This window comes from Polychytrium aggregatum, assembly GCF_025602895.1.
Source record: "Polychytrium aggregatum strain JEL109 chromosome Unknown BJ171scaffold_37, whole genome shotgun sequence".
NCBI lineage: Eukaryota > Fungi > Chytridiomycota > Chytridiomycetes > Polychytriales > Polychytrium > Polychytrium aggregatum.
Genome location: NW_026516239.1, coordinates 180,607 through 205,240, shown reverse-complemented (window position 1 = coordinate 205,240; position 24,634 = coordinate 180,607). Strand labels below are relative to the sequence as shown.

General features: G+C 56.4%; 7 protein-coding genes across 7 annotated transcripts; 4 read left to right on the top strand and 3 right to left on the bottom strand.

Moving 5' to 3' along the window:
* The first annotated feature begins 157 nt into the window (after positions 1 to 157).
* BJ171DRAFT_570186 (kinase-like domain-containing protein) lies at positions 158 to 3,440 on the top strand. Its single transcript, XM_053113618.1, has 5 exons — positions 158 to 277; positions 458 to 679; positions 944 to 1,069; positions 1,229 to 1,364; positions 1,563 to 3,440. The coding sequence occupies exons 1-5, from the start codon at positions 246 to 248 to the stop codon at positions 3,270 to 3,272; spliced, it is 2,226 nt and encodes a 741-aa protein (XP_052963801.1). The 5' UTR covers positions 158 to 245; the 3' UTR covers positions 3,273 to 3,440.
* On the top strand, positions 3,437 to 4,661 carry BJ171DRAFT_517136 (uncharacterized protein). The gene has a single exon (XM_053112094.1). It carries the CDS (start codon positions 3,616 to 3,618, stop codon positions 4,426 to 4,428), a length of 813 nt encoding a protein of 270 aa, XP_052963800.1. The 5' UTR covers positions 3,437 to 3,615; the 3' UTR covers positions 4,429 to 4,661.
* Positions 4,662 to 5,253: 592 nt separating this feature from the next.
* On the bottom strand, positions 5,254 to 7,638 carry BJ171DRAFT_198964 (ligand-effect modulator 3 family). Its single transcript, XM_053106249.1, has 6 exons — positions 7,431 to 7,638; positions 7,134 to 7,270; positions 6,497 to 6,995; positions 6,020 to 6,391; positions 5,720 to 5,882; positions 5,254 to 5,568 (listed from the first exon to the last, which is right to left on the bottom strand). Exons 1-6 carry the CDS (start codon positions 7,540 to 7,542, stop codon positions 5,475 to 5,477), a joined length of 1,377 nt encoding a protein of 458 aa, XP_052963799.1. The 5' UTR covers positions 7,543 to 7,638; the 3' UTR covers positions 5,254 to 5,474.
* Positions 7,639 to 7,817: 179 nt separating this feature from the next.
* BJ171DRAFT_601513 (cation channel sperm-associated protein subunit delta-domain-containing protein) lies at positions 7,818 to 12,654 on the top strand (the record flags this gene model as incomplete). Its single annotated transcript, XM_053115094.1, has 13 exons — positions 7,818 to 8,012; positions 8,281 to 8,526; positions 8,654 to 8,736; positions 8,843 to 9,724; positions 9,993 to 10,139; positions 10,256 to 10,323; positions 10,453 to 10,573; positions 10,720 to 10,793; positions 10,933 to 10,994; positions 11,118 to 11,318; positions 11,641 to 11,820; positions 12,132 to 12,292; positions 12,384 to 12,654. The coding sequence occupies 13 exons, from the start codon at positions 7,818 to 7,820 to the stop codon at positions 12,652 to 12,654; spliced, it is 2,691 nt and encodes an 896-aa protein (XP_052963798.1).
* Positions 12,655 to 12,831: 177 nt separating this feature from the next.
* On the bottom strand, positions 12,832 to 13,925 carry BJ171DRAFT_584861 (uncharacterized protein; the record flags this gene model as incomplete). Its single annotated transcript, XM_053114332.1, has 2 exons — positions 12,832 to 13,501; positions 13,636 to 13,925. The coding sequence occupies 2 exons, from the start codon at positions 13,923 to 13,925 to the stop codon at positions 12,832 to 12,834; spliced, it is 960 nt and encodes a 319-aa protein (XP_052963797.1).
* A 406-nt stretch (positions 13,926 to 14,331) lies between these two features.
* On the top strand, positions 14,332 to 20,084 carry BJ171DRAFT_629971 (uncharacterized protein; the record flags this gene model as incomplete). Its single annotated transcript, XM_053115610.1, has 20 exons — positions 14,332 to 14,590; positions 14,701 to 14,764; positions 15,022 to 15,127; positions 15,213 to 15,272; positions 15,379 to 15,459; positions 15,549 to 15,588; positions 16,337 to 16,505; positions 16,624 to 16,663; positions 16,747 to 16,893; positions 16,963 to 17,097; positions 17,185 to 17,212; positions 17,345 to 17,407; positions 17,490 to 17,660; positions 17,762 to 17,837; positions 17,940 to 18,111; positions 18,197 to 18,557; positions 18,770 to 18,813; positions 18,948 to 19,197; positions 19,303 to 19,357; positions 19,439 to 20,084. The coding sequence occupies 20 exons, from the start codon at positions 14,332 to 14,334 to the stop codon at positions 20,082 to 20,084; spliced, it is 2,967 nt and encodes a 988-aa protein (XP_052963796.1).
* A 430-nt stretch (positions 20,085 to 20,514) lies between these two features.
* BJ171DRAFT_517128 (sulfate transporter family-domain-containing protein) lies at positions 20,515 to 24,123 on the bottom strand. The gene is made up of 5 exons (XM_053112093.1): positions 23,858 to 24,123; positions 23,485 to 23,740; positions 22,023 to 23,166; positions 21,527 to 21,837; positions 20,515 to 21,407 (listed from the first exon to the last, which is right to left on the bottom strand). Exons 1-5 carry the CDS (start codon positions 23,976 to 23,978, stop codon positions 20,894 to 20,896), a joined length of 2,346 nt encoding a protein of 781 aa, XP_052963795.1. The 5' UTR covers positions 23,979 to 24,123; the 3' UTR covers positions 20,515 to 20,893.
* Between the last annotated feature and the right edge of the window lie 511 nt (positions 24,124 to 24,634).

Genomic DNA, 24,634 nt, shown 5'->3' with positions numbered 1-24,634 from the left:
TTCCCACGGTCGTCGGATGTTCTGGGCTGTGCTTGCTGCGTTGCTCCGCGATCCACGTGCGCGCCAGCACGTGTCACAGTGCATCGCACGTGACTCCATCGCCACACTTGGCGCCTTCAGCGCCGCCCCGCTCTTGGGCTGCTTGATCTCATTGTCATTCCAAAACACCACTGCTCGCCGCTCTCCTTTCGCTACCGTCCTCATTATCGTCCCGCCAGTCCGCCGTCGCCTTCCTCTCAAGCACCATGTCTTACTGGCCCATATCTCCGCTGAACGGGTTCGTAGCGCTGGCCCACACCCCCCGTGCCTGATGCTGCCGGCGTGGGTGGAGGTCGTCCGAGGCGATGTCCATGACGACTGCCTCGCCCGCCTCCTGCCTCCTGTGCTCTGCACGCATCTGCTATCCGCCACCAAGCGCAGGATCGGTCGACTCACTCGCACCGCATCCATTTGCCAGCCTCAAGGACGTTTGGACCGGCAAAAACACATCCACCGGCGAGCCAGTCATCATCAAGTTCTTTGACCGCGAGAACGAATATGCATACTCGGAGCACAACGAGGCTATCAAGCGAGAGGTCGATATCCTCAAGGAGCTCTCGCTTGCCATGCCTGACAGGGTCGTGCGCTTCATCGATTTCTATGCCGATGACGAGAACCGATATGTTCTTGTGATGGAAAGGTATGCGGCGTCGGGCAGCCAAGTCGCTGCCGCCGCCACCGGCCCTGCTTTTCGTTTGTGGGGACGCCTTGCCACTGATGGATTCGTGGTGGACGAACATCTCGTCGGCTTGATCACCGCCGGAGCGTGTGGAGGCTGTCGTGGCTGAGGACAGCAGTCGTCTGGCCAGAAAGCCCGGTGCTGCAACTCTGCCATGCAACGGATGCCAGTCAACTGGCGCCAGCACAGACGCTAACAATCCGTCGTTGTGGGCTGACCCTACAGAGGCGAGTGCACCCTGCTCGACGTCTTGATGGAGAAAGAGTATTTCCCTGAAGATGAGGCCCGTGTGGTGATCCGAGAAACGCTGTTGGCGGTTGCCGGGTTTCACCAACACATGAAGGTGTACCGGTACGACAGCTGTTATATCGACGTCGAGCTGCATGCGATGAGCCTTTGGTTCTCGATATGCTTGCGAATGCCACAAATCTCTGCTCATGAGACCAGCCCCTGCCGCTGCCTCAGTTTCTCAGCGTCTCTCTGACCGAGCGTCCCGCATTTGGGTTTCAGCGACATCAAGCCGGCAAATATCCTGCTCATGAACCGATCCGATCTGACCTCGATCAAATTCTGCGACTTTGGTACTTGCACGAGTGAATTTGGATACAGCAGCCAGAACCTGACGGTCGGAACGCTGTACTATATGGTGAGTTTCCAGGCCGGTTCGACGCTGTGCGTGGCACCGCAGGCTACTGCGGACGAGCAGTGCCGCCTGCTTCGAAAGGCGGCGCATTGAGGAGCGAGATATTTGTGACTGACACAGCCGCATGTTTACTTTCATCTGATACCGGAATGCTTGTGGATTGTCCTTGCATAAACCGACGCGCGTCGATTGACATTGCAGGCGCCCGAAGTGCTGAAGCCCAAAGAGTTCTACGGATGGGCTGCGGATATATGGTCTCTTGGAGTGCTCACATACCAGCTTCTGCTTGGAGATATTCCCTTTTTACCTCCCAAGTCAAAGGAGTCGGCGATGCTGAGCATCATTCGCAAATCTGTTTTGAGCTTCACCAACAAGCGAGGTGTTGTGCTCAGCCCCGAGGCCCAGGACTTTGTGCGCCTGTTGCTGAGCTTTGAACCTGAGAAGCGCCCCACTGCGGCCGCGGCGCTTAACCACCCTTGGCTCTCGCAAGGACTGCCCAAGCAAAGTGTCTTCCCCGTGGCCGGTGTACCCGGCTGGATCTCTGTCCACCAAGAGGACGGGCTCGTCTTCTTTGTGAATCAAAACACCAACGAGACCTTCTGGCAACTCCCCGCCGAAATCGAGGCTCTCGCCCAGCAAGCGCTTGGAGTCGCAGCCCAAGATCCGTCGTCCCTCGCCGTCCCTCCACCGCTGCCCCAGCGCCCTGGTCATGCCGCAAGTTCACCACACTCCGACTCGCGCTCCCCACGAGTGCACTTTGCTGAAATGGTGCGTGTGATCGAAACCGAGGCTTTTGACGAGACCGAGGACGACGACGATGATGACGAAGCAGATTATGATGAAGATGAGCCAAACGACCAAACTGAACCGCAAATGGAGTCCTCGGCAGAGAGCCAACCTTGCGATGCGGCCGAGGAAGATGAAGAAATCGCCTCCTACGGCAAGTTCGGCCGGCCCTCCTCACCCACTCCTGTCCACCACGCCGGCGATCACACGCATTCGCATGATCAAGAGGCCTTGTTTGACGACTCGGCTGATGGCCCCCCGCTTCCGCCCAAGGAAGCCAGTGCAAGCGATGCTCAGCTCGACCCTCTATCGCTACAGACACCATCGAAAGCCGAATCTGGTTCGGCTGAGCCTGCCCTTTCTGGCGCTGAGTCGCAGGCTCGCTCACCTCCCTATCCCCACTCTGACCACGGTCATCCTCAGACAGTTGCACCACCAGCTGTGGATGTGCCCATTGCGAACGGCTCCCAGGTCACTGCCGCGGAAGTCACTCGCGCAGTTCCCAACCAAATTGTCGAGCAAGTTGCGGACCCTCAAGCTGAGGCAGCTGCAGGCATGGTCTTGAATGCCAATCCTCAAGCGACCACCGCAGCGGTGGCTACTGGGGTCGCCCCAGGATCCTTGGCTGCGGCTCCAGCCGAAGTGCCAGTGGCCCCTCTCAGGATTTCGTCAGCGACTGCTCCTGTGGTGGTGGTTGATGCTCCCTCTGTCACCAGTTCCTTGCCCTCGCCTGGTGCCTCTGTTCCAGCTCACGGTGCTGCAGTCACCGGTCCAAATGCAGGCTCGTTCGCTGTCCCAGTGACCTCGAACGCTGACGCCGGCCAGGACCTACCCGCCTCCGACTCGACTCACCCGCCCCAAGAGCCGCCTCACCAGGCCGAAGCCGCCGAGTCGACTCCCTCCACGATTCCGCCCCACGTCGAGATGGCGTCTACCGACCTCCCCCGTGTCGATAGCGGCCTCCGTTCAAGTGGAAAGCGCAAACCCGCGCCTCTCTTGGCCGAGATCTCATCGAATACTCTGAGAAACGTCGCCGAAAGGATCGTCCTTCTGACGCGCACCAAGAGCCAAGAGCCTCACGATCGAAACCATGCCCATCACCCCGATCGCCATGGCTCGTATTGAGCATGGCCGTTGTCCCGCCGCGATACTGAACACGCACGATCGGCGGGGTTTGTTGAAATGAAGGGGCGTGGGATATCTCGAGTGAAGGCCGATCCCGTGTGCTGGAGGACCGGCCTGAGGAACTCTCTGTATTTTTGTCAATAGGAAAGAAACAAACGACCAGCCCCATGTCCACCGCGCTGTCTCCTCCCTCTGACGACCACGGTCTGCAGGGCGGGACCGTCGGTGGAGCGCATGAGCGGAGGGGTGGCGAGTGCCAACGAGGATCGTCGCCGCCCTCGCACCACGTGATCGGTCTGCGTCCAGGGTCGGTCTTGACTGGAAGGCAAATGGCTTTCGTCTGATGCCCTCAGACTCCAGAGCGTCCACCACTCGCCAGCCCACCCAACCCCTCGCCGCCATGGAAATCCTGCCACAAGCCTCGATTGTCAAGCTGATCCAAGAGCGGCTCTACGATCAGCTGAACCAGTACTATCAAAACCGGGAAACCCAGGCCTTTCTCAGCTTCCAGGTCGTGCCCGGCGATGCCGCTGCCGCTGCTACCAATGCAAGCGCCCAAGTCCAGGCCTTGGACGCACACGCAGCACCAAGCTCGGTGCCGGTGCCAGTGTCGGTGCCTGCAAAGTTCACTGTTCAGTATCCTACCGAGCTGGACTACAGCGCATTTGTCCTCATCAATCTGATCCAAAACAACGTGGCGGCGGCCCGGTTCATCCTCAAGCGTGCCCAGCCCGCTGCGGTCCTCGAGGCCTCCGCAAACTTCCAGCTGGCGACCCGACTGACGGTCTACTTTTATCGACGAGAGCTGTTCCGGATCTACGACGACATCAGGGCCCATGACGCCGACTCGGACATTGTCCGGCTGCTTCTTGTCGAGATCGAGGCAGTTGCGCGCGGACGAGCGTTCAAGCTGCTGGAGCAGTCCTACCGATCCATCCGAATCGAAGATGCCAAGAAATGGCTCGGATATGATTCCGAAGACGACTTCATTGCGGCAGTCGAGGAGCGAGGCTGGAAGCTGACGGGGCAGTTTGTGGAGCCGGCGCAGCCGGCGGCCGACCTCGCTGCCACGGACGCTTCACAGCACCACTCGCTCGCGGCGGAGCTGAAGCAAATGGATTCCCTCGTCAACTATGCCGTCAGGTTGGAAAACTAGCAGGCCCCAAGCACGCCGAGCGAAGGAAGTGGGGGAGAGGCCGCTCTGGATTGTGGGGGATGCGGCTTCGGACTCAATACACCCATATGCATTACAGGATTCGCATGGGCGGTGGCGACGCTCTGTCTTGGTCACTGGCCTCGGGTCGTTGGTTTTGGGTTGCTGGCTTTGGGTCGTTTGCCTCTGGCCTCGACTTCCAGGGGGTGGGCAGCATGACGGCCTGGATGGCGGCTGTTCTCGGCGAGAAGCGGCGAGGCGATGCGAGGAGAGAAGCGCGCCCTCGCCCGTCATCGCAAATTGATTTCATTCCAGCCAAAACAGGACGGCCTGTGTGGCTTGTGTGGCGTTTCGGGCGAGCAGAGAATCCGTGATCAGCCGCTGCCCCTTCAAATACCTCCGTCGCTCCTTCGCTCCGAGCCAGTGCGCCGTCCACCGCTCGGTGCGGCACCCCCAGGTGGCCTCCAGGTACCGTATCGCTGCTCGAATGCTCCTGCCGTCCTTCGGGCCGCACCCGCGCTGTTCCTGGAAATGATGAGAAAAAGGGATACGTGACGGATCCTGGGCTTGACTGGCCCAGGATCTGGATGAAGTATTGTGGTGGTTGACTTTCCACCTCAATTGGTTCTACTGAGTGCACGGAACAGCCCCGTGGTGGACTTGGCGTCTTGGGTCGCTTGTCTCTAGATCGATGTGTTGCCGATCACTGACCCTTTCACCTCGTTCTGTGCCACTCTCCCAACTCAGGTTTGTCGAATACCCGTCCTGCTGCGCGCTGTTTTGACTCCCAGTCTGCTCCCTGTTGCTGAACCTCCGTATCCCTGTTGCTGAATTGCACAATGAACTGCTTCAATATACCACTCCCGTAACACCACACCCCGATGTTTCCAGCGCCATTCGTGCGTGCAATGAGCCGAGTGTGATTCTATAGGGCCCTCGACTGATATTGTCGGTCCCGGTCCCAGAAACGAGCCTCTGAACAATCGGGAAATGCATTTCGGCCACGAGTTCACCGATCTCGAGCTCTGGCGTCCCATGCGCCACTAGAGCTAGAGTTTCTTGGCGATGTTGACGTCGAACTTGCGCTTGCGATTCGCTTCCTGCACACGCACCCACGATAGATATCGGTGGTCGCCAGGCTTCCTGTAGTCGCCAAAGGCGAGCGGCCACGGGAGGAAGGGGATGCAGGGCCTGTTAGACGGATCTGGAAGTGTGCGGCTGACGCTGGTCGGCAAGCCCCATGTAGCCGCAGCTCTGGGATGGCCAGACAAGGATGCCACTGATCTGGACGCACCTTGGAACGGTAAGGTGCAAGATCGTAAAGATCAGCGCAGCAACGCCGGAAACCGATCCCACGGCAAGGTATGCGATCGCGGCTGTCTGGTTGCGGGAGCCCATGATGCCCACTGTCGAGATCACGATCGACTTTGTCCCCGAGAACCGCATGACCTCGAAGGCTGTGAGGAAGATTGGGCGCCAAGCGCAGTGAGTCAGCAGTGGGCAGGTATTGGTGTTTCCCGACGTCACTCCAGCTTACTGGCGGACAATGCTGCCCAGAGGGCTTGATAATATCGGACAGCGGCAGGAGACCTACAGTCAGTGATGTTGACTTCGTAGATCCCGGCGTTGATGTTGCCGTTGTAGATGCCCCATAGCTTCCGGAAGGTCGACAGGCCGGCGGGCCTCATCCAAACCTGGAATCGCTCCCAGGTCGCGAGGCTGGGCAGGTTGGTCGAGTTGTATCCGTTGCCCCATTTCTGGGGCCATTTGCGACGCCACATCGGCGGTGGAATCAACATCGTGGGAATCTGACTCAACATGCCGTTGGACGACAGATTCCACTGTGTGTTCCCAAAGATCGACGAGTCCAAACCCCAGGAGATTCCTTCTTCCTGAAACTCGATCGGGCCACTCGTGCATGACACGTTGTTGAGGAGTGAGACGCATCCGAATACTGAGATATCATCTGTGGTCGTCCCGGGTTAGTGGAACGACAGAACAGATGGGTGTTGGGCCACCGGATGCGGATCGCTGTGGCCACTAGCGACTGATTCAGACTGCAGACCCTTACCCGTAAACATGGAGTTGGCCATGAGTCCGCATGGATAGTACTGCGCGCTGGAACTGGCATTTGCAATGACGTTATCGACGGGAGTCATAACGCCGTTGATGACGGGGCAGTCCAGATTGTTTGTGCCAACGTAAAAGGAGAGCGAGTCCGAAATGGATTTGTACGTGTGGCAGTTTGCATACTGCAGCCAGCCGCAGGTCGACGACAGATCGCCGAGAGCCGCGGCGGTGGGCACGAGGTCACCACGGAGCTGGGCGTCGCTCAGAGACTTGACGTAAATGCGGTGGTTTTGCTTGAAGTTTGTGAGCTGGATATAGAGATAGGCCGGTGCCGAAATCATGGCGGGGATGTTGAACCGCAGGGTGCACACCGACGACGAGATGCTGTACTTCCAGCCTTGAACAAAACCGTATTTTGTTGAGTCTGATGGCGGAGGCCCGAAGCTCTGTGACGGAGCCAACATCTTGCACATCGTGTAGTCGAAGGAAACCTCGTTAATCTGTGGGGCGCCGGTGATGGACAGCTCGGATTAGAAGTGGCATGTACCAGACTCGAGCAGCGAACGGGTGGTCGATGCACGGCGGCAGAAGGCACGGCTGACGCCAGGCGAGGATGCGGGATGGGGCCGCCAACTTACGGATTGTCCCGAGTAATATAGCACACAGCCAATTGGGATGAAGATAACGGCAATCACATACAGCGCCGGAAGCACGAGGCTGGGCGAGAGGATAAGTGTCCACGACTTGACATTTTGCTGCTTGAAACGATGTCGTGCTGGAGCACAGCAGGCGATGTGAGTCCAATGGTGTGCTCCCGAAGACCCTGCCGCCATTTCCGACGATTCTGCTGCAATAAGCGAGCGACGACACTCACAGCGGGCGAAACCCGGCTCATTTCCACCGCCAAAGACAGCAAACGCAGCAATAGCACATACATTCCTGAGCCCTCTTTTGATGCTCGGACAGGGGCGCCGCCGTGCCCCCGTGGCTCGTCGGGGTTCCGACTGGATGTGTCTCTCCGGCAACTTGTCTTCTTCGAGCTTTCATCGATGCAGCTGGCCAAGGACCGAGACAGAGGACCGCAGCGATGCCCTTCTGGCTCGGGACGGATTGGATTGCGTCTGGGGAGGATCAGCGCATCCGGCGCCCGACTTGTGCTTGCGGCAGCGTGTGTTGATTTCTTGGCCGCGCCTCGATCCGGCTCGATCCGGCTCGATCCGGTCAGACACCCGCGCGCTTTCCCACGGCCGCTGGCCTTCTGGGCGCCAAAGGGCCCTCGCCAACAGGCTCTGCTGGATGCTCCGTCTTGACCAGCAATCGCTATGGTGTCCATCAAGTGCCTCTACACTATCCACGCGCTTTTGTTGCTGCTGTGGATCACTCCAACACAATCGCTGTCCGTTTCCGCAGCGAGCTTCCCATACCTCAATGCGGCGTACTTGGCCAACTTTGGTCGGGGGCGGCTCTACTTCATGGGCCTCTCCATGAACCCTCAGTCGATCCAGATCAACCAACAGGTCCGCATCGCATGGACGACTCGCTCTCCGCCTTTGGCGCACCATCAATCCGGCATATCGTGACATTCCGCTGTGTGATTTCCGTGTCCCTCGTCACTGATCCTCCCTGTCTCTGTATGCTCCATGGTGTTGCGGATCGCCTTAGTTTGCAGCCACGTATCTTTCTGCAACGTCTTCAGTCACCTGGATCTATCCAACGTCTTGCACAATGGTCGTCTCTTCGGGCTCGGCACTGCCAAACTCGACAGTATACTTTTCCTGCTCGCAGAGTGGCGTTCAGGGCTTCCAGGTCTACAGGGACGGCAATCCATCCACCACCGACACGTACTTTGTCTATCTCAGCCAGCCGCAGACGTGCTACAGATGGTACATGGCATCTGGAAGCATTACCGGTCAGACAGCCTCCAACGCAGTAGCGCCATACACGTCCAATCTTACAGCGTATATTTGGCTTATTGACGAAGCTTCGGCTACGGCATCGGAACTGGCCGGAACAGCAGCTACTCCCGGGAGTGTGAGTCTGCCGCTCTCTGCCGACCATGGCACCCATATCAGAGACGGGATTGAAGCTCGGATGGTGTTCATTTACAAGCCTTTATCGTCCCTGACAGGCTTCTCGGCGACTCACAGCTGCATATCAGGCCCTGGGTGACTCACCCATCATTTCGTTTCCGTCCAGCCGCTCAGTTGCAATCAATTCGCTGACATACGACAAGTCCAACATGTATGTTGCGATGATGCAAAGCGTCCCCTTCATTTTTTACCTTCAACCTGGCTGATTCCGGCTGATTTCTGATCTCATGGCGATCCTGGCTCCCGCCTGGTTCTAGATACTGGGCGCTGAGCTACAACGCAAGCAGTGCTGGCCTGATTCCAATGTTGCTGGCGAGCGCTGGGGTGGCTGTGTTGAACTGCCTGGTTGCCCAAACGCCCGTATATCTCAACGTTCTGCAATACTCCAACGCGGGGTCAGGGCAGGCGCAACTCCCAGCCACCATCAGTCCAAGCAACACTGTCGGTCCGTTTTGGCTCTCTGTTGATCCGTGCAATCAAAATGTGGTTCTATCCCAAGCCTATTCCATATCGAACGCCACATTCCTGATGTCCCAGCTTCCGCTCTTTGGCTCACTTTCGGCATCCAACATCCAGCCAACTGGATTGGCCGGCACGATCCTGATGATGGTCTCGAACTCAGCCGGGGTTGCTGCCTTGACCACTTCTGGGCTATATTTCAGCCAAAATGCAATCAGCTTTGTGGCTGCTCAAGGAGGCTTACCGGCTTCCCCATACAGCCTGAATTCGCTTCGACAGCCGACGTGGTGTAACTACTATAGCGTTTCGGTCAGCTTGAATGCGGTTGTCATTGCTTGGCAGAAGACACAGGGCAGCGGCGTCATTTTCATCAGCACAAATGGCGGACAAACATATCAAGCACTGGACCTGTCATCCCAAATCACGGCTTCGGCGGCTTCCGTAGGAAGTGGCTTCGTCCGGGATGTGTCGGTGGACCACATTCGATCCAGGCTGTCTGCTCTCATCCGTCGCTCGGACGGCCGGGACCAGATCATTATCATCGACATGGCCAACAGCTTGGCCGTCTCCCTGGGGTACCTCTTTGCGAGCCTGGACGCCGACTCACCCATTCTGGATGCAGGTGCGAAGGTACGATTCGGTTTGGAGTCACGGGCGTCCTGCAACAACTTTGCAGTAGAGTACGATAAGTGCCTTGGTCTTTTGGGTGCGATCCATCCAGGTCAGTATCTCATCGCGATCATCACACTACCTATCGCCTCCTCATCAAATTTGTCACAGAACTCTATTCCACGAATCACTCAGAGCACAGGAGGTGCCGATATGCTCCTATGGGGAGACTCACTGGCATACAGGCAAGCATTGGACTCTGCTCGAAAGCTATGCCGCGTGCGAGTGGCCCTGGCGACTCACCTGTGTATTATCTCTGCATATGCTCGGATTCCGCAGTCCCGACGGAGGAACATCGGTAGTTCAGTTTCAACTCTTCAGCAGAGACCCAACCACAACGGCCACCGGGCTGATGGCCACCGAATATGTGTCTCAAGTCGTCTCCAATGCCGATGGATTGATTGCGGCAATGACATCGTCAAATAGGTGGGGCACGGGTCATCACAGTACCCGCATATCACAGATTTCATTTCTCCGAGACTTTGGTGGCCTGTGCATTCATATTTAACGCCGTACCGCAATTTGATGGCCGCTCCTCTCAGACTCTTTCTCGGCAAGCTCGGGCTCTCGCAGCTCTATGAAATTGCATCGGGCGTTCTTTCCACCGATGGTACGTCACATTCTGCTGGCATTTTCGGAGATTGTGGATCTGTGTCGAGCAGCCGATTGTCTCTGTACACGTTCGGGCTGATGCTCAATGCGGACGCACTGACCATGACCGGATCGATTTTTGCCCCAGCCACGTCGTCGATTGCGGTCGATGTATACGGCCGTCTCCAGGTCGTTTCGCCTTCTGGAACGGTCCCAGGAAGCATCAATGTCCGATACGTTCCCGTACCCAGCGAGATCGAATCCCTCAGGTACCATGGCTCCAGAGCGCCAGCAATCTCGCTTGGCTGCACAAGTGGTTATCATCTCACGTGCTCTGTCATTCGAACGGCACTTGAATCGAGGGATGAAATGCAAGCAAGCAACTAAAGGGGCTTATTGTGTGTTTGGTGCCCAGTGCGATCTCGTCTCTCGCCTGCAATTACCAAAGCTGGAGCGCCAACATCAGCGGCAACTATATTCTGGACGTTCGTAAGTCCGACAAGCGCTGCGCACACCAAAAAATGCCAAGGGTGCTGCGTGGTGTTGCTGATGCTCAGCGGTTGACTGACTCTAACAAGCAAACACGGACTTTCTAACATTCTGATGTCATGTATCAACGATCCCTTAGATGATGTTTTGCCCTACCAGATTGCGCTAACGCCAAACCCGGGCTCGAAAGGAGCAGTCTTTGTATGTTGACACAGGCTCAGAGGGATCTCGCACCACTCTACAGTACCTCTGGGCATCTTGAGCCTGTCTAGTATGTAACGGGCAGCATCCGACTCTCATCGATTCGCTCGGTTGTCTCCACAGTTTTCAACAACCTCTCAATCCTTAATCAACCTCACCACGCTGCCAGCCCAAGAGACGGTGTCGTATTCCTTCGGGGCCCTGGCGACCACAAATGTGCTCTATCAAGGATCAATATCCCCACAGAGTTACCAGAGCCCGGGAAATACCCTGCTCAAAATCCAGCCCACCAGCATCGCCCTTGGCTGTGCTACAACGCAAAAGGTACATCGGCCGCCAAAAGACTGACTGATGGTGCACAGTGTTAACGATACTTTCTCACGAATTGCCAACGGATCTGTGGCTCGACAGATCTCCAATATCGAGTTTGGTTGTCCGGCTAACAGACACATCAAGCTGCGCTATCCGTCTGGGCAAGCTACATCCTGCCAAGCTTCGACCTTTGTCGTTGCAGCTGGGTCTTGGATCAATTGGGCGACAGGCGCGACATATGACAAGGCAAGCTTGCAATTCTTCCCTTCGACAGCCACAAGCCTTGTGCTCTACCGCCTCGACTGACCGATTGCTCACCACACTCGGGACCTAGACTGTATCTTTCAACTGCTCGCTGTATGGACCGCCGATTCCAGCGTACTACGCATACAATTTTGTGCCAATATTTGATGTCTACGACGGAAGTGTGTTGCAGGAGACGCTACAAGCAAACTTTGTCCTCTGGGAAGATAACGGGCGCACAACATTCAGCTTCAACACGACCGTTGGTCAGGTGGGCAGTTTGCGAGGGGCTGTTGACCACGACTCATGGCTGTGCTTCACTTCCTATAAGGCAGGCCCGCAGATTAGGAAGCTGCTGCCTCGTCCTGACAGCTGTTTTCACGCCATCCCGTTCGGCTCGCTCTGGTGCTGCGCTGCAGGTTGGATGTATTTCGGCACCACAAACATGGCAAAGTGCGATTGCGGCCAATCCGTCGGATCCGTTCAGCGCCTGGAATCCATCGGTAATGCTTCTTATATGTCCGGCGCAATCAAGGCGATCGTCGGAAACGTACTAACTGGTTGGCATCACGCTCATCGCAGTCCTATCAGAGCTGCTTTGTGACCAACCCAAATGCCCAGTCCTTCAGTGCCTCGAGTGTGTACCAGATATTGAACTACAGCAGTTACTCAGCCATAACTTGGTCATCCGGAAACGACGGAATCTACATGTTTTCGGCCAAGGTCATTGACCCCTCGTATAGGTAAGGGCGATGGCTTCGCCGATTGATTTCTTCCGTACATGAACACCAAGACGCCCATTGATCCAAGAGCTGACTTGTATCTGCGCTACAGCTATTGCCTGCTGACTACAAAGTTTGCTGTCAGCGTCTACGGATCACCCATCTCCGTGGGAGCCCAGACGGCCATAGTCTTTGGCATGTGTGCTGGGATCTTGCTCATCCTGTTTATCTCGTACTTTGTGTACTGGAGCAAAAACGAAAAGGAGCGCAAGGAGCAAGAGGAGCGGGAGCGACTGGAAGAAGAAGCCGAGAAGCGTGAAGAGGAGGAGTTGTTGCTCAAGGACGCCAAAAAGTGGGATGCTATCCCTGAGGAATCCGGCTGAGCCCCGGGCTTTGAGAGCGCACAATAAACCAGAGTGAGTGCCGACAGTGCAGTGTATCGACATTCGCGCCATATCGCATTCGATCCATGCCTCATGGCAGACCATCGATGAGCGCCATTCATGCGTTGATATTGACGAAACAAAGCAATGTCCAGCTTGCGCATGGAGGAGCTGCGTTCACGAGCTGCCGTCGCTTTCGCTCTCGCTCGGGCTGTCCCTGCTGGACTTTTTGGATGAGCGCTTTGCCGTTCGCGAGCGCCCCTCTTTCCGATCCTTCTCCTTCTTCCGCTTCTTTTTCTTGTCCTTGGCTTTCTTGTCTTTTGACTTTTTCTCGCTGTGTCGCCGCTCTTCTTCCGTGCTCTGCTTCGGCGCCTGCCCCTGCTCATAGAGGCGCTCGACTGTGTCGTAATAGGCATCGATGTTGCCGTCGTCAAAGTTGTCGGGATCGAGACGGGGATTGTAGTCATCTTGGAAATACTTGTCCAGCCGGGAAGAGCCGACGCTGCCCCGGCCACGGTGGGTCAGCACGGGCTTGGTAGATACAGTGGCAGGCTCGTTCTCTGTCACAGCGACGGTTTCGTGGGCAGAATCATGCTTGCGCCGCTTGTGCCGCTCCGGGCTGAAAGAAGGAGCTTGGACGTCGCTGAGATGAAGGCCCGAGTGGCCGGTGGGCCTCACAGCCCCACTCCGTGGGGACTCCTCGATGCTCTCGCCAGATCGGCCCATAGTCCGACCCAAGCGTTGTGCCTCGGTCTCTGCTTCTAATGACCGCAGCAGTGCCTTGTTGTGGTCGTCGGTGCTCCTGATGATGTTCATCAGGAATCGCTTGTTTGGTTTGGGCAGGTTGCTGGGAGAATATGGCATGGCAGCGTTAGGGACGTCCGAATCCACCGAGCCAAGGGCAGGCCAGCCTATTTGAAGCTCTGGGCATAGAGCGATGCTGTGGTGGATGCTGTTCGCCAACGGCAGGGGCAAGCTTACCTTTGCTTTTCCTGGTCAAAGTACGCAGCGGCCCCACGTTGCTCATATTTGCGCTTGGCGGCACTGGCCTCCTTCATCATCATCTCGACGACATACTTTTCCATATCGCCGTCGGGTACGTCGGCGGCTTTGCCACCCACGGCAGCACGCACCAGCTTGTTGACGACCGAGTCCAGAGACGTTGTTGCAGGGCCGGTCGCTCTGGATGCGACCGGGCCGGACGAGGATGGGGCCCTGTCCTGGGCATGTTTCTGTAGCAATAGCTTTGCATCTGCCAGATATTTGCTCATTGGAGTTAGTGTGTGGTCGCCGGTGCTTGGGGAGATGGGGGTGGCATTGGCCTCGAACGGATGGCGCACAGACGAAAGGCAGATGGGGGCAAAAGCAGATGAGCAGAAGGAGGGATCGGTTCGCAACCAAGATCGCGATGGGACCAGAGGCCAGTTCGCAGCGGGCGCATCGATGCCGTCGGGGCCATCCTCGCCTGTGGCGGAAGTGCACCAGACAAAAGCCGAATCACTGCGGTCCGGCTGGCGGTCAATCGGAGTGATGCATGCCTGATCTCGGGGAACGGCTGCCCCAACGAACCAGGATATGCAGTGTGTCGGCGCCAGGACGTCCGTTGCATCTGCAGGGAGCCGCGGACCCACCACCATCATCGGCATTGCTCCTCGGCCTTGCCCTCGCCCGCACGCCATGGTGGATTCCAAAAAAATGCGGCTCGCTCATTTGCTCCTATATGGGCTTCTGGTCCTGGCTGTGGAGCGCATTGGTCGCTATCCAGGGACGGCTGCACTGGCTCGTGCTCAGAACAAAACCCTCAACACGATCAACATCACGACAATCCTGGGCCGCGACGACTCCGATCCAGTCCTTAGCGGCCGGGTTGCGCAATTCCAAGTCGGCATCGAGATGGCTGTAGAAGAGATCAACAACAACACCGATCTGCTTTCTGGTGAGTGTCGGTGGGCCGGGTCAGCCAGAATGCACACCTTGGCCTTGGCATCGCCAGATGTCTAGAGCCGCCACCTTGACGATACACAATGGATCCTCTGCCTTGGCCAGATACCATCATCAACCTGGTCCACCGGTCGTCTGGGAACAGCCTCTATGGGAGAACAGTCGGAGCGTATGTACATAACCGCAAGGGCGTCTCCGCCAGCCGGACCTGATTTCGCACACGCGGCGATGTGATGCACTTCGTGTTGATATGAGACGACAGCGCAGTGGCAGTGCCGGAGCAGCATATTTGATGGCTCAAAGTGCATTGAAAAGTGGACTGTCGAGAGCGCATGCCGCACTCGCTAATGACACGGAGCACCATCAATCTCTTGCAATGCACATCGGCTCGGTCCACGTCGTCGGATACCCAACGGAACAATGCAGCGCCCAGGCTGTCCAAGCCGTACTCAACGACAACGCCGTGGGCATCATCGGAGATGTATACAGCCGAGTCACGGTTTATGAAGCTGTGATTTCGTCGGCATACGGCGTATGTTTATCAACGCGACCGTCGTTCACAGGAGTGCTCAGGGAAAGTGCGAGAGCCTGATGGGATCTGACATTGCACCTGCTAGGTTCCGCAATGCGGCATCTACAGCACGGCAACGGATTTGATCGACCCCATACTGTATCCGGTATGAACCTCTCTGCCGTTTGCGTATCCGTCGAGGGAGGAGGCGCTCCAATATCTGGCCCGGTTGCTCAGCATGTAGATCCTCGCTCACTATGGCCGTTTCGCAGACCTTCTTCCGCATGACGCAGAGCAATCGCGAGATTGCGTCGATCTTTGTGCGCTTCATTGCCCAAATGGGCTGGACGAATGTAAGACATCCCGGCGTCGCTTAGCTTTGCAGGCATAGGATGTTTGCTCCGACCTTGCTTGCCGTCTAATCTCACGTACACGCACGCAGTTTGCAATTCTGTATACTCCTGACATCTACGGAAGCGGAGGTACGTGTAACTACAGATGTACCGAGACTCCGTGGGATCGATGATCCGGGCAATCATCGTACCGCAAGATATTGACTTGAGCCGGTTGACTCTCAGCGGCGAATGGAGCAGAGTCCATGGGGCTCTCGCTTGGAATGAACGTGATCCTCAAACAGGTACTGCAGTCGGATCTGTCTTTGGGGAACGGCCATCGCTGGCTTGTTCACTGTCGATTTGTATAACATTGTCGCCATCAACCGACGGCGATACGCCCTTCGCAGCCTTTCTTTACAACAGACGACGACAGATCCAAGATGCCGGCCAGCAAATTACAGCAGCCCCTGTCTAATCTCCGTCGGAAAGGGGCTCGGATTATCTTGGTCTGTGCATTGCCGCATTTGGCGGCGAGTCTCTATTTCGCGGCAGCAAAACCGCCGTGGTCTTTGGTGGGCCCAAGATATGTCTGGATGGTGCGTTGATGGAGCCGACGACCCGTAGTAGCCGCGATTGTCCTAATCAAGTTGACCGAGCCGGCGATGTACCGGGCATACCGACTGGAGCCGTGGAGACAATGAGTATATTACTGATCAGATCCTCGTATTCCGTCATAACTGCATCATGCCCTCTCGGCCTGACTGATTGGAGGAAATGTAGACATTGGAGCCGATCTTTCGTGGCAACTATAGCGCCAGCACCTTGATGACTGCAAACGGCGTTATTTCAAGTAAGCGCATATACAGTCGGGCATTTGGATATTGCCGCGCATCAGTCGATTTCGGGCTCGTCTTTGACAGCCCGTCTCGGAAACCAGTTTCGAAGAGCGACAGCGTATTCCAGAGCCCATCGTCGCTGTTATGGAAATCAAGATTCGCCTCGTTTATGAGAGCCAATCCGCAAATTCAACTCGACCACAACGACGAGGCTATATTCAACTGCAGGTGGGTCGTCGTCGAGATCTTGATGTCGCTGTTGACATTGTGAGAGGGCATTTGACCAAACGAGGCGTGCCAGTCGCACGCCATGTGGCTCACCTCGCCCGTGTGCTTGTCTCAACAGATTGGCATACGATGCCGTGTATACGCTGGCCCTTGGGCTGGTAAGGCCACTGGCCGTGACTTTGCTTGCAGCCGCTCTGAGAGGCATCCTTGGTCATATTCTGAGCCGCCGCTGTATTAACAGGACACACAGATTCAAAACAACGCCTCCTGGACCATGCAAGATATCATCAATCGTCGTGTTCAGTACGGAAATACATCGCTCATCACCAACGTGACGTTTAACGGCGCCACCGGCACTGTTTCATTTGACAACCTGGGCCAAGCTGTCGTAAGTGGCTGCAATAGTTGCCAAGCATCTTGCAAATACCGCGAGTGCTCAACCGCTTCTTCCGTCTAGCGAGCAATGACTCTGTATGCAATCAACGGCAGCGATCTGAGCCAGAGTAATCTCGTGGTTGCGTCCGGGACATACCTGAATGTCTCCACAAACTGCACGGGGTGTTCGTTTTGGAGCTACAATCTCGACAGCCAGGTGCATATGTATTACATCGTTGATGACGTGGCAGAGCTGTAGCTCGAGTCGATAGAGTGCCGCTCTGACCTCAGAATCGCTTTGTAGGTTCCGAGCGATCTGCCGGACAACTATCGTAAGCACTCAAATGAGCCGGCACTCATGGCACGAAGAGAAGCTGTCAATCGCACGTCATACAGGCTTTCATGCACTTGCGCTGTGTATATTCATGAGACTCTCCAAACATTCGGCTTTCTCGATCAAACAGAGTGCGATCCTGGATGGGAGTTGATTTTCTCACCCGCGCCCATATGTGTTCCCTGTCCCGAAGGTAAGTGTGACATCCTTGCCTCGATGCGACAAGGGACTGCTCTGCTGTCATAAAGTTCATCTCCATCTCTGCATCGTTCAAGGCACATACAACTTGCTTTCGTCTTCGACCTGCCAAGCATGCCCAGCCGGCGTTATCTGCGACAACAATCGGATCCATGTGATGCCGTCGTATTGGGTCGATCCGGATGCCAACCTAAGCGACCCGGGTGTCTTTGCGGCCTCTGTATTTTACTGCGAGTTCAACACCGGATGTGAGTCCATATTGTATCTGGGTGCCCTTGGAGCTGCGTCACCAGAATGTGGCATCAATGCATCGCCTCCAATGGATGCTTGCTAACCAGCTTTGGAACAGGTTGCAATCAGAATCCCCAGGGAGCTGCGCCATGCACCATCAGCAACCAGTGCGCCTCGCCGGATCACTATGGCCCGTCGGTATTGAGTGGAACCGTGCAGCAATGACAGTAGACATGGGTTACTGATGCACGCAGTTGTACCAACAATTCATATTCATTCCACGACATTTGCTCCAGGCTCTGTGCCAAATGCGCCAATGGACTGTACATGTGGGGCGGCACATGCGTCAACTGCAGCCAGTCTGAGACAATGTACCTGATTCCATCGCTCTACATTCTCGGGGTGATCTTTGTGACAATTGTGATCTATCTGATACCCAAGGAGGCTGAATGCTTCCTCGATGATCTGGTAAGCAACGTGCTGTGGCGAGACAGGGGCCCGGCAGGCACCACTGTACAGGGTTGCTGACTGAGCTTCTCTTGTCCCAACACAGATCCTGGTTTGTCAAATCACATCGACTTTGACAGGAATGTCGGGCATTTCGATTGCGCAATACCTCGTGACAGTATCATCGTCCCTGCTGAATGTTCCGATCGACAACATGTGCGTCGCGCCGATCAACTCCTTTGGCCAGATGCTACTTGGCTATGGCATGCTGCCCCTGGTCACCTTTGGATTTGCAGTGTGCATTACATGCACCATGACAGTGCGATTTCTGGTTCCAAGGATCCCACTACTTGCTCGAATTGTAAAGACGCGCATCTTCCAAACGGTTCGTGCCAACTACCGCTCGAATATCTTCTCGACCCTGTCGGCGCTGTTCCTGATGGCTCACTTGCCCGTGATCAGCACAGGTGATTTATGTCCCGCTACGATCTTTTGAGGCGGCGATGCATTTTCTTCGTCCGGCCGACGGATATACCAGCACTGAGGGCCGCGCATGTTGCTTACAATACCTTCGGCATGCTGTGTGAAAGCCTCTATCGAAGAAGTGACTCGAGTGTATGCTCGGATGGCAGCCTTTGCGACCACTCCATGCCATTCTAACACATCGCCACTGTTCCAGCCTTTGAATCAATGGTGTGTCGGTCGCTGGGACCGTATAGAGTGGTACGAACATATCCAGGGGTAGATGTAGGTATCGCACCAAGCCACACAGAGTTCTGGAATATTTCATGGTGTGCTGATTTCCTTGCATCGTGCTCTGCTGATCGCAAATTTTGCCGTCGTTTTTGATTACTCAGTGCTGGACTACAAACCACATTGCAGCCACAATCTTTGGGATCGCCGTGATCGTCCTGATGGGCATCGTAGCCCCGCTTGTGCTCTTTCTCATCGTCAAGAACGCCAAGAATGGTGGCCACCTCTATGAAAAGTCTCGCCCCGAATACGTGTTCCACGGCGCTTACAAGCCAACTTACTACTGGTGGATCTCAATCGACATTGTGGAGCGGACGACGATCATGGGGATCTCGATTTTGCTCGGAGTGGACGGTAAGCGGGGTTTTGCTGAGTTTCATGCGGCAGCGAGACAGTACCTTGGCCCCTCGATATGCTGTGGGCTGCGGAAGGCCAGCTGATGACAGTCTCTGTCGACAGAATACCACCGCATCGTCAGCTTGATGTGTGCTGTATGGTTTTGGCTTGTTCTCAGGTGAGTTCCTTGAGTCGAGATATCCGTCGATACGCTGGCTGGCCCGTGTCAAGTGGCTAACGGCTACTGTCCTGTGCACAGGATATTTGTGATGCCGTGCAAAAAATCGATCGACAACTCTGTCAAGATTCTTGGCTACATCAGCATATTGATCCTCGGCGGGTTTAGACTCGATCTCAGCAACGCTGTGCTCACACAAGGCTACTCGAAAAACGATGCATCGGCATACTCTACGGCGTTCTTCATCCTGCCCCTGGTGATTTTGGTGCCCATCCGGTTATTGATGGCGGTCTACGATAAGCCTCTCGATCGGATCGCCTCGATGGCGTGGATGAGCCAGAGCCGCACGTCCATCCCACCAGAGAGCATCGGGACCAAGCTGCCAGAGCTCCCAGAGAGCAGCGACAAGCCTGCAGTGGAGGCGCTTTACGAGAAGCCTCGGATCATCGAGGAGCTCAAAGACGAACCTACTTCCAAATCGCATCTGGAGCCCAAAAGCCAGTCAACATCACTGCACTCCCTCAATGAAGCGCCGCCCCCCAGTCGAAAGCCCACCGCTCAACAAAGAATCAAGGCGGATCAGGCCCGGCTCGAAAGCAGACGGTTTTCGAAGGGTGTGCTGGAGGAAGTCTATGAGTCTCTCCAGCGAATGCAGGGACGATCAACGGACGATGGCTGGTGCAACGATATTGTACCTGAGTTCCCGGATCACGGCAACGAATCATAGATACAGTCGGTCCAGAAAGAAACGGGACAGTTCCTTCCTGGCTTCAGATGTCTGTAGCCTGCCGAACTTCTGTAGGCCCCGGTGAGCAAGCCGTGCGATTGCTTCCCGTCCTGGTTGGCAATCTCTTTGGTTTCGTTGGTTTGGGAAGCACAGTCTTGAATACACTCGGTCGATCTCCTGTGGCGATGTGGGAGTGTGGTGCATTCACCACCCTCTGAACTGCTCCATGGTGTATCGATATCAAGATACTCGACCTTCTCGAGTCGCTTGGCTTCCCGGCGTGTGAGCACACCTGGAGATCGAGTCGCTTGAATCGCGGATGAGGGAGTGGGCAAGGCCGGAATCTCAGGATGGCTTTGGCGAGCCGATTTATTGGGGTTCGGTCGCCATCATTCAGCCCGATCGCTCCATCGGCCCAGGGCACGCCAAGCAAATCACAGTGCTTTCTTTATTGAACGCCAAAGTAACCATCGGAATCTAGCAGCCTGGATCTTAAACTCAAGTGGCATTGCAGCACGGCAGAATAACGGACTTGCCTGGCCCTCTCGGGAGTGGTCGGCGCCTACCCAGCCAGATTTTCCAAGGGAGAGAGATTTGGAACAAGCGACAAAATAACGGGACAAAGACATACAGCGAGTGCGGGAAAATCGAACATAGGGAAGCAGCAACAGCTGCGCATAACAGGGTACAAAAACGAAAGTGTATGGGTCCACTGAGGCCGGACGATCAACGAACCACAGGGAAGGCGACAAACATTGCGTCCTGCTGTCCAAGACGAGATAGTCGGGAAGAATCAAGCGGCCCGGCCATCAATCGACGTCGCGGCCACGATAGTCGCTATTACGCTGTGCTTTGCGACGACGGCGGGGCTCGTCCTCAGGATCGGCCTCATATTCGCTGTCGGTAAAGAACTCGGGCTGACGGAGAGGCTGGAGCGAGTTGCGGTTGCGAGGCAGGTTGGTGGACTTGCTACGGCCGAGTCTGTGGCCGCCACCGACAGGCTGGACATCCAAGGTTGTCTCGTCCTCGCTGGCACGGGGCGTCGACTGCTCTACCTGGATGAGAACGTTGCTATCCGTGGCCAGCGATGCCTGTACAGAGTCAGAATGGGTCTGGCTTGCCTCTGGAGTTCGGCGTTCCTGTTCGCGCTTGATGTACTCGATGGCTTCGTTGATCTTCTTGAAAAAGTGATCGCGGCCGACGAGATTGTACAGGCCCGAACGCACAAACCACGGCTTGCAATTCTTGCGGACTTTGACAAAGCATACGATGATGCCGCGGGCCTTGTACGACTGACAGATCTCGTAGAGAGTTTGTGTGGCACTGTCATCGGCCGCGGGTGTGAGTGTGAGTGTGAGTGTGAGTGTGAGTGTGAGTGTGAGTGTGAGTGTGAGTGTGAGTGTACATGGATGCAGGACAAGCGCACGAAAGCAGGGGCCTACCTCGCATCCAGGTCAACAACGCCTTCGACATCAAAGATCAAACTACGCAGCGGCTGACCGCCCGAAATCTGGCCGCCTTCAATAGGCTCCTCTCCAGGATGAACGCCGATATCGCCGTGAAGTTCGATACGCTTGAGACGATCCATGAGCTGCCCCGTGTTGCCGAAAAAGAGACCCTCCTCAATCCGGATGATCAGCCCGCCTTCGATGCGCTCGATGCGCCGGGTGTCATGGATGCTGCGGAACTTGGACTTGAGCGTTCCCGTCTTGGGATCGAGAACGGTGGTTCTGCCGAGAATAGCGAGCCGCGTCTGTGGGCAAATGCATCAGCAGAGATCGATAAATGATGGTGTTAACGATCGGGGCCCAGCGAACGGCTCCGGCCAACGGTTGCCAAGCTGCGATTCCAGCAGGATGGAGCAGAAAGCCATCGTTCGGCCAAGTGAGCAAGGAACGTCGGCAGCTGCTGTGGATACACTCGAAATGGAATACCGACCTTGGTTGTGTGCTTGACCACCAACAGCAGAGAAACCGAGACCGAGAGCAGAGTTCCGGCCTCAATCGACACCAAAATCGTGGTCAGGAAAGTCAGCAGGAGCAGACTCAGATCGTTCCAGGCTTGGAGGTTGATCAGAACATGGAAGTCGTGCGGCTCGATCAGCTTCAGGGCCGCGACGACAATGATAGCGGAGCAGACGGCCTTGGGCAAGTAGTAGAACAGGGGCAGGATCCACAGGATCATGCACAGAATGACACCGCCAGTCACCAGGCCAGCGAGCTGCGTTCTCGCCCCAGCCGAGTCGTTGACCGCAGATCGGCCAAGCGAGCCAAAGGCCGGCCACGAGCCAAAGCAAGATCCGACGGCGTTGGCGATGCCGATGGCAACCAGCTCGCGGTTGGGCGAGATGGGATAGTTGTGCTTGGTGGAGTAAGTCTTGGCGACGGCAATGGACTCAACAAAGCCAATGATGGAGATCAGAATCGACGAAAGCATCAGGAACTTGAAGCGAGCCAGGGTGATCGTGGGGATCTTGGGGGTCACAAAGCCGCCGGCAGCGGTGCCAAGGACGGCGACGCCAGCATCATTCCACCGGAACAGCTGCGAGAGGGCCGTCGAGGCAACGACGAGGACCAGGATCTCGGGCACCACCGACAGCCACTTGCGATCTGACATTTGCGCCTTGAAGAACTTTGTGACCAGCAGGAATCCAATGCTCAAGACAGAGACAACCGCAGTCAGGGCGTGGGTCAGATGCAGATGCGTGAGGGTCTGGATGAGCTTCATGATGGGCGAGTCGCCCTCGTCGTATTCGACAGCAGGGACGCCGTCGACCTTGAGGTCCAGCCCAAGAAGCGAGGGACTCAAGTCGATCATGACCACGACCGCAACGGCAGTGACAAACCCGCGCAAGAGAGCGCGGGACAGCACCGAGTCGAGGAAGCCGAGCCGGAAGAATCCAAGCAGGAAGGTAAAGAGTCCGACCATCAGCCCCACGAGATTGGCAATCTCGATCTTTTCGGCGAGTTCCTCGGCGGCCGAGAGGACACCAACATTGTCAGCCGAGGTCCGGGAGGTCCATTCGCTGATGCTGGCGCCGACCAGGATAGAAACAAGGGCCTCGGGGCCAAAGCCAAGCTGCCTGTGGGGTTGGCCGAGACGAAGCATCAAGCAACCACGGATGGATCAGTACGACTCCAAGAGAGACCAGGCAACAGCGAGCCCCAGATTAGCGAGGGCCGCGACGGCGAGCAACCGTTGGATGCACCGCAGTTGGCCAGAGCAGTTGGTCAGAGCAGACGGCGGCGAGCAAGCAAGCAAACAAGCGAGCCGATGAGAAAGCAGGGCGGGTATGGGCAGGAAGCGCCAGCAGTCACGACAGCCGACCAAGCCCTGCGGTGCATAGGACAGAGGTGGGCCGGGCAAAGCAGACAGAGCGAGCGACTACAGATGGCCCGACCTTGAGGTGCCCAGCAGGCCGTAGATGATGAGCGGCACAAAGCAGGTGTAGAGACCATAGATGGGGGGAATCTTGACGAGTGCCTGGGCATACGAGAGGCCCTGTGGGGCAAGCAGGCAAGAGACTGTCAAGCCGGCTATGGCGTCGCTGCGAAGATGCTCCAGCTGATAGCTTGGTAGCCAGGTCAACACAGGGACGTAGTAGCGAAGGCGGATCCAATAGTAATGGAGGTCCTTGTGGACCACAAAGCCATGCTCTGGAGAAGGGTCAACGGGATGTTTCAGCCACAAGTCTGACGAGCGAGGCTCTGCGTCGACTGGCTATTGCAGTAGCCCGACCCCTGATGGGCTCTGGACATCGGGCCAAACGGTACCTTCAGTACGGGTGGTTTCGGAGAGATTCCAGTCATTATCCGAAGAGTCGCCGAGCTCGTTGTCGGTTCTGGCATGGTCGGCGAGCAGGTGGAGGTGCTCGTCGGAGTAGGAGTGTGCCATGGCGGTCGCAGGCGAGGACTGGGTCGAGCAAGGCTGATCTGGTCTGGTCTGGTCTGGTCTGGCTGGACTGGATTGGGCTGCCCTGGACTGGACTGGACTGGACTGGATTGAAGTGGACTGGACTGAACCGACAACCCAGCAGGCGAGATGGAGGCGACGCAGGAGCGGGCTGGATCAGGGCCGTCGATGGCGGCTGATTGCGCGGTGGCGTGCCAAGGACGAACCGATGTCGCGGGGCGGCTGCATTGGGTGGGGCTGCATTGGATGGGGTTGCATTGGGTGGGGTTGCATTGGATGGGGTTGCATTGGATGGGGTTGCATTGGCGGACGGGGTGCGACGATCCCACGGAAGTATGCTCTGGCTGGCGGGCTGCAATGCACCTGGCAGAGAGATATTCGGTCGAGATACGTTCGGTAGAGATACATTCGGTTGCAATGTCCTTGGCACAGTTGGGAACCACCTTCACTTTCCCACTCCATGTGTTCATCTATCGCCCGCATCGCTGCTGCTCCCCGTCCAGCATTCACTTGCATCCGATCCGTCTGCCGCCAAGTTTGCGTTTGAGCCAAACTATCGCGCCTCCTCGGCGGTGGCTGATCGGGTGTCTCTCTTCCCAACAGTGCCGTCGGCCTGCTATCGACCTGCCCCAACCCAG

What these genes read in the sequence shown, in the direction of transcription:
- BJ171DRAFT_517128 (XM_053112093.1), bottom strand. Translation starts at nt 23,978, where the DNA reads ATGGCACACTCCTACTCCGACGAGCACCTCCACCTGCTCGCCGACCAT. An exon ending in CGAAACCACCCGTACTGAAG is followed by an intron (nt 23,741 to 23,857) that starts GTACCGTTTGGC and finishes ACCCTTCTCCAG; the next exon opens with AGCATGGCTTTGTGGTCCAC. An exon ending in GTTGTTGACCTGGATGCGAG is followed by an intron (nt 21,408 to 21,526) that starts GTAGGCCCCTGC and finishes GGCCGATGACAG; the next exon opens with TGCCACACAAACTCTCTACG.
- BJ171DRAFT_517136 (XM_053112094.1), top strand. Translation starts at nt 3,616, where the DNA reads ATGCCCTCAGACTCCAGAGCGTCCACCACTCGCCAGCCCACCCAACCC.
- BJ171DRAFT_198964 (XM_053106249.1), bottom strand. Translation starts at nt 7,542, where the DNA reads ATGAAAGCTCGAAGAAGACAAGTTGCCGGAGAGACACATCCAGTCGGA. An exon ending in TCAAAAGAGGGCTCAGGAAT is followed by an intron (nt 7,271 to 7,430) that starts GTATGTGCTATT and finishes GCTGTGCTCCAG; the next exon opens with CACGACATCGTTTCAAGCAG. An exon ending in TATATTACTCGGGACAATCC is followed by an intron (nt 6,996 to 7,133) that starts GTAAGTTGGCGG and finishes GGCGCCCCACAG; the next exon opens with ATTAACGAGGTTTCCTTCGA.
- BJ171DRAFT_570186 (XM_053113618.1), top strand. Translation starts at nt 246, where the DNA reads ATGTCTTACTGGCCCATATCTCCGCTGAACGG. An exon ending in CCCATATCTCCGCTGAACGG is followed by an intron (nt 278 to 457) that starts GTTCGTAGCGCT and finishes TCCATTTGCCAG; the next exon opens with CCTCAAGGACGTTTGGACCG. An exon ending in CAACACATGAAGGTGTACCG is followed by an intron (nt 1,070 to 1,228) that starts GTACGACAGCTG and finishes TTTGGGTTTCAG; the next exon opens with CGACATCAAGCCGGCAAATA.